Source organism: Cupressus sempervirens, chromosome 3, assembly GCF_028749045.1.
Source record: "Cupressus sempervirens isolate cs-2001-9-10 chromosome 3, ASM2874904v1, whole genome shotgun sequence".
Classification (NCBI taxonomy): Eukaryota; Viridiplantae; Streptophyta; class Pinopsida; order Cupressales; family Cupressaceae; genus Cupressus; species Cupressus sempervirens.
Genome location: NC_143120.1, coordinates 733,947,159 through 733,954,681, shown reverse-complemented (window position 1 = coordinate 733,954,681; position 7,523 = coordinate 733,947,159). Strand labels below are relative to the sequence as shown.

At 31.4% G+C, this 7,523-nt stretch overlaps 1 protein-coding gene across 1 annotated transcript; it reads left to right on the top strand.

Moving 5' to 3' along the window:
• Nucleotides 1–6,054: 6,054 nt before the first annotated feature.
• Nucleotides 6,055–7,305, top strand: LOC149568865 (kirola-like). The gene is made up of 2 exons (XM_089817634.1): nt 6,055–6,398; nt 6,867–7,305. The coding sequence occupies exons 1-2, from the start codon at nt 6,227–6,229 to the stop codon at nt 7,175–7,177; spliced, it is 483 nt and encodes a 160-aa protein (XP_089673760.1). The 5' UTR covers nt 6,055–6,226; the 3' UTR covers nt 7,178–7,305.
• The last annotated feature ends 218 nt before the right edge of the window (nt 7,306–7,523 follow it).

Below are 7,523 nucleotides of genomic sequence, written 5' to 3'. Positions count from 1 at the left end.
ATATTCTTCATATAATTTAAAAATGTATGTCATTGTCCATTCCCTTAAGAAATGGAGATTGTATTTGTTGCCCATAGAATTCATTGTATACACAAATAATCAGGCCCTTAGTTTCATAAATAGTTAGGAGAAACTAAATCATAGACATATGAAATGGGTGGAAACATTACAAGATTTTACTTGTTCTATAAAGCATAAAAAGGGAGTTGCAAATAAAGTTGTTGATGCTTTAAGTAGAAAAACTTTGACTACATCACAAATTCAGTTGGAAACTACAGGAGTTTCGAGTTTAAAAGATATGTATGCTAATGGTGCTAATTTCAAAGAGATTTATCAAGCATATACTAATCTAGATGATAGGTACAACCATGAGTATGCAAATTTTTTGATTTAGGAAGGGTTACTATTTAAAGGAGGACAACTTTGCATACCAAAATGCTCAATGAGAGATAATATCATACAAGAGAAACATAGTGGAGCATTATCCGATCACTTTGGACTAGATAAGACTTTAGAGCTAGTTTGTAGACATTAATTTTGGCCAAAATTATAGAAAGATGTGAGAAAAATTGTGGAAGAATGCATCATTTGTCAAAAAATTAAAGGAAAAAGTACTAATGTTGGATTATATTAGCCCCTACCCATTCCTTCAAGACCATGGAAAAGTAACAATATGGATTTTGTTATGGGATTACCAAGAAATCAAAAGGGGAATGATAGTGTTTTTAATGTTGTAGCAAGATTTAGTAAAATGGCACATTTCCTACCATGCAAATCTACTAAAGATGCTTCATATGTAGCAAATCTCTTCTTCAAAGAGATAGTTCAAATTCATGGATTACTATTGAATATTGTATTAGATAGAGATGACATATTTGTAGATCATTTTTGGAGGACCCTTTGGAAGAAATTTGGCTCAAACTTATCTTTCTCATGTGTATATCACCCACAAATCAATGGCCAAATGGAAGTTGTCAATAGATCTTTGGGAAACTTGCTAAGATGCCTTACAAAACAACATGGAGAAAAATGGGATTCTATACTTGCTCAAGTTGAATTCTCATATAATGATATAATGAATAGAAGTACATGAAAATATCCATTTCAAATTGTGTATGGTACACATCCAAGAAGAATTCTTGAGCATAGAGAACTTCCAAACACTTTTCCTAGTAGTTCACATGGTGAAGAATTTGTTGAAGCTATTAAAGAGGTCCAAGATCAAGTCAAGTTGTAGCTACAAAATTCAAATCAGAAATACAAAGAATTTTTTTATTAGAAAAGAAGTATAGTTCAATGTTGGTGATTTAGTGTGGGAATATCTTAAGAAAGAGAGACTACCTCAAACCAAGAACACTAAATTATTACCTAAGAAGGTTGGTCGTTGTCAAATCTTAGAAAATGTGGACACAATGCATACAAAATTCAATTATGTCTAGAAATTATCATTTCACCTATATATAATGTTTGTGATCTTACACCATACAAAGGTTTAGAAACAAAACCAGCACATGAAGATTTAGTAACAACATATTTGCAGCAAATACCCAAACCAACACCACCTCAATTGGAGAAGATACTTGATACAAAGATAAAGAAGACTCAAAGGAGACAATATACTCAGTATTTAGTCAAATGGAAGAACAAATCAGCAACAGAAGTAGTTTGGATGGATGAGAAACAAATCGACAAGCATGGTTCATCACTACAACACCTCATCTCAAGTGGACTTGAGATTCATTCTATAGGGGAGTATGTTGTAGGAGCAGACTAGACAGATCATGCTAAAAGAACTAACATGGTTTAAAATGCTACTAGAAAAAACAAGGATGAAATTATACTTTTGAATTGCACAACAGGAAATCATGACAAGATTATGCTATAGGAAGTGCAAAAGCTATGAAGAAAGTTGATATCATGTTTTAAGTGTGTTTTAAAATTTTGATATTTGCAATAAAGTCCTCTGATGTGGTGGCATAAATGGAATAGCGATCCTATAAGCTCTCCAATTATAGCCACTTAGGACAAAGTTAATTTCATTTTAAGTTGAGCCAATTTTCTTTAAGTGTGTTTTGTGTGTGTTTGAAATAATTAAGCCAACTAGTAAATTGATGGCTACATCAAACTGCAAACAACTCAAAAACTTGGTAGCAGATTTTGATGCCTGACCAAGCTTTCATGATTTGAAAATGGTTTTCTTTTCTTTTTTTTTGTGTTGACATTTCACCTTCCAAATTGCAGAGATGAGAAAGTATTGAAAAGGTAGATTATGTAATTGAATGGATATCGAATACATCAGAAAAGAATAGAAAGAGTTTTGAGTTTTTTCTGATTTTGTGGTTTTTGATTTGAATGTGTGATTTCTTACTTTATTTTCAAAATTTGAAAGTTGAAAATAATGAGAATGTGTTGATAATCTAATAAGTGCATAACAAAACATTGATTTGTGTCTTGAATCTAAACTAAGCTTGTAGATTTCGTAGTTTGTTACAGAAAATTCAATTTTTTGAATTGTGAATGTAAGGATTTTTTGTTTTGAGGGTCACAACAGTAGATGGGAGTCTTTTAGACTCTCTCCAATATATTTTATAGGATCATGAAGGAGTTGTGTATAATATGTTTTTGTTTTCTTTTATTTTTACTATTTCAGTTGGCTCTGTTTCTATCCATGTGGAAGACAATCTATAAATTTGGTGAATATCTCCAGGTATTTACTGATATGTTCAAATCGCATAACTGATATGTGATGATGGTAAAGGTCAATTCGAACCATGAAATTATGGACTTGGTTAATGACAAAGATGTTCAATGATTTGTCTATTATTGAGTTCTAAAATCTACGCATGTAGAAAGGTGGTGTATATTCAAACATAGATTAATGTTGCTTGATAATCAATTTGTACTTGGTTTGATATTCAATTTTATATTGAAAGGTGATCAAGTTGTCTATGTATTTCAATTTCAATTTCAATAAAGAAGCTGGTTAGTTTATGTTGAGTTTGGGTAGAAGGGTCAATGTTGCTATAGAAAGTCGAATGGGTTCCTGTCATACATCTACACATCAATGGTATTAAGAGAGTGAGATAGATATCAATTTGAGTTAAGTGGAATAATTGATCCGAAAGGTGCATGAACCCCTTGATGAAAACTTAGTTGAGTGATTTATTTCCTCCTAAGTTTTCCAAGGTGAGGCTGTACATCAGTTTTTCCCTTAACAACGTTTTCCTCAAGAATAAAAGTCTTTGTGTCTTATGGTATTAGTTTATATCTTGGTCATAGTGTTTTGCATTAAGCTATATCATTCATTGGTGATTTATTTGAAGAGTATAAAGTTTGTTACTATTGCACACAACTAATTCTGCTCCCTCCTCCTTCATAGTTGAGTTGTGAGGATTGTTATTCGTAACATCATATAGGAATAAATGGTCAGGTCTATAATACACAAACCTCACAATTAAATTAAATCTTCAAAGATGCCTCCTAACCCTACTTGTTCTTTAGAGCATATAAGAAGTTGAACACATTTCAGATAGAATATTTAACTATATCATGTCCATGACTAGCTCATTTTCACTCAAATGTTTTAGTGTTGTAAGAGTCAATTAGGAAGTTTTGTGCTCAAACTTCTTGGTCAATAATTTTCAATCACTTAACATACCTTTATGTGTAAGATATCTTGCTACGTGTGATGTTTTAGCATCTCTATCTATAGTATAACTGGTTTACCAAATATCTAGGTAAACCCTCCCATTTAATTCAAATTATTTTATTTATTTGGTACATGTAACATTAATTATAAATAAAAAATATTAACTTCTGACCTCTTATAGCTGGATTAATAGTTAGGTAATTAGTTATATTATATAATTACCCTAAGATTATTTTTAGAAGTGTGATTTTTTTTACTATAGACAAAAATAAGCTTAGCATCTTCACTAATAGAGGTCATTTAATGTTAATAGACACAAATATGTGTAAGCTTGCTTACTAAGCACTCATATTTTTAAAAAATTAGCTATAAATCATTGTGTCTCATGCTTGGCCAATAAGCCTACACATATTTGAGTTAGTCAATTATTTAATAACACCTTTTAATTATTACAAGAAGTACTATTATCATAATATTTTCTACAAAATTTATCAAAGTAGCAAATACTTAATAAACTATGATTTTCTTAATTCAGGTTTTTCTAGTGGACCTCTTCACGAGGAGTGATTGTTCTTACTGGTAGCATCAAGATGATTATATGTATGTTGTTTTGCATTTCTTTTCGTTTACTATCATACTTAAGTTGGAAAAAGGATTTGTCAACTCAAATGTTTACATATAGTGTGTAAATTCTCATTGATTTTATTTAAAATTTATTCTTCCAATTAAAAAAGTATGATTTCATCAATTCATCTTAATAACTTTAGTTCGTTGTTGAGAATATTCAGTACATAAACAATGTAATGTTATTTAATTATTTGTTGATAAAGTAACGTATTTATTTTTTTTACATGGAGAGTATTTCCACCACCAAGAACAACAACCAATAGCTTGTAACGTGTACTCGTGAGAGCTAGGAATGTAACCCTAGATAGAATGCAAATGCCTCACTCCACATCTACGGATAAATCAAGATACAAGATCTTGAGATTCTCTCAATCGTTGACACAATAAAGAGTAACCTTGTGAGGTTTGAACCTTTTTTCTAAGCACTACATGTAAGAAGTCCCGCCATTTCATTAAAGGTTTTTCTCTAAAAATTTAAGCTAGGGATGTACCTCCTAGGCCGCATGCAAATGCCCCACTCCACATCTTAAAAATAAATGAAGATACAAGATCTTGAGGATGTCTCAATTGTTGACAAAGTAGAGAGTAACCGTACAAGTTTTGAACCTTGGTTATAGGCACTACAAACAAGAAGCCCACAATTTCATCAAAGAGTCTCCCCTCAAATTTAAGCTAGGGATGTACCCCTAGACAGAATGCAAAAGCCCCATTCCACATTTAACAAGTAAATCAAGATATAAAATCTTGGGGATCTCTCAATTGTTGATAAAGTAATTAACTATTTATTAAGAATTTTTTTGTTTAGCAAACCAACTTAAATATCATATATATCTAAAGTGAAAGAAAAATATGACAACTAAATAAAGAGTTTTAAAAAATATTAAAAAATTATATTACAATAAATAACATAATAATGCACTACTAGCATTTAAGTAAAATATATACATTCTGGTGCATTTCTACTTTTATTTTTTATCTAACTTGTATATGTTAACCTATTTCACACATGGTTGCATCAGCTGCATGAAATTTAAAGAAAAGAATAGCTTGCAGGGACTCCGGCTGTATAACAATTCTGTCCTATTTAAGAAATTTTCTTTTCTTAAAAATCATGTTTTCTTGAATGAATAATTATTTGTCAGATACAAATGAATCATAATTCAATTATGAGTATTATTAAACGTTTTATGATACGATTGTAGTCAAATCACATTACGAAGAGACATGAGTGGAGAATAGCGATCAGAGTTTCTTAGAATTCTCCATTGACCCTTCACATTAAGTTATGGGAATATAGACTACTTTTCATCCCAAGTTGAATCCAAAAGCATTGGCTGTTTTCACTCGGGAGAAGTTGAAAAAGAATAATCAGTGACGGATTGCTTTATAAAATGCTTGGAATCCAGGCCCGTGACATTGGGAAGACATGTCTGGTTTCATTTCCCAAGGGACAGATTCCAATGAGCTCATGATAACTTTGTAATCCCTCTAGATTGTAGATACCTGTTAATAATAGTAAAACTTGCAGAAGAAAGATTGGCAATATATTCTCAGAAAGTGATTGATAAACATAACATATGTTGTTGGCTGGCTTAAAGTAATTATTTATATAGATACTCAAGTATGGTCAAAAATCATGACAATAATGCATTGTCATTTCACATCTTCAAAAAGCAGAGATTCCAAACCCTATCTTTACCAATGTGGATAGGAATCCTGCCATTTTATATGTTAATACCTAATAGCTACTCCCAGTCCATCCAATCCACTTTCTAACACATCGGGAAGATAGTGGTATAACCATCATTTGTAAAAAGTTATTTTATTTGTTCTTCTTCCAGCACACATCTGATGTTACCTATAAAACTGCATGTACCATTGTTCAATCATCATCATAAAGATTGTTGTTACCAGAGCAGTATTTCTCTTCTGTAAAGACAAAAGGGAAGCATGGGATTTCTTAATGGGGAAGTGAAGCTCAATATTCCTGCAAGCGAGGCTTGGGAAATTTACAGAAATAATGAGCTGACAAGAAAAATGAATCCTGATCTTCTGGCTGATGCCCAATATGTTGAAGGTGATGGCACACCAGGCAGCATAAGGTTGCTCAAGTTAGGTCCAGGTAATGGAATTTTTGTTTTCAATAACCTATATGTTTTATGTTGTGAACTAATATATATTTATTTGATAAGAGGAGATAAGGGAGGTTGAAAAATGAGTCTCAGCTGATTCAAAGATGGGCCAGTCATTAAAAGACTTGGCAGTACAGTGGTAGAGCATCCCAATAGAAAATGAGAGATTCTAATTGTTAAAAATATAATAAGATAAATATAAAACTCTTTTAAGTCTATCTATGATTTTATCAAATTTTTGGCGTCTTCTATTATGTGAATGTGTGGGTGTTCTTATTTATTTATAAATAGATTCTAATTGTTAAAAATATAATAAGATAAATATAAAACTCTTTTAAGTCTATCTATGATTTTATCAAATTTTTGGCGTCTTCTATTATGTGAATGTGTGGGTGTTCTTATTTATTTATAAATATATAGGCTCATGTAGTGAGATTATGTTGATGATTGAATCGCAGCTATGAATAAATATGTGAACCAATCAAAGGAGAAAATAGAGAAGGTGAAAGAGGACGAGAATGGCACATATGAGATAACTTACAAGGTGGTGGATGGGGAGTTAAAGAAGATGTATGATCCATATATAGTCACCTTTACTTTCACTCCTCTGCAAGCTGATGATTGCATTGTTTCTTGGAGAGCCCAATACAATCCACTCACACCAGATGTTCCTCCTCCAGAGAAGGCCAAGAAAGCTGCCCTTCAGTTCATGAAAGAGATTGAGAATTTCTACCTTTCATCTTCTGCTGTCATGCAGTTAATGCAGTAGAGATATATGTCTATTAGATTTTATAAAACCAGGGTATGTTGGGAGTTGAAGGGTTTATAATATTGCTATATATTATATGAATTATCAGTTTCTTTCAAGTAATATGAGAAATGGAGTTTTTATAGCCATTTCGTATCTTTCTTACTTTCACGTTCTCTTATATATCCAGACAAATATATCTACTCATGGTCTTTCATATAGAATCGATAGGAAAATGTTATAAAAAAATAGATGCGAGTCAGCTCATCATAAAATGCTTTTTATCAATTGCAAAAAAATACTAAAAATATTTTTAAACGAGTATATAGCGCATACTATATGTGATGGGAAATAACAATACTTCATA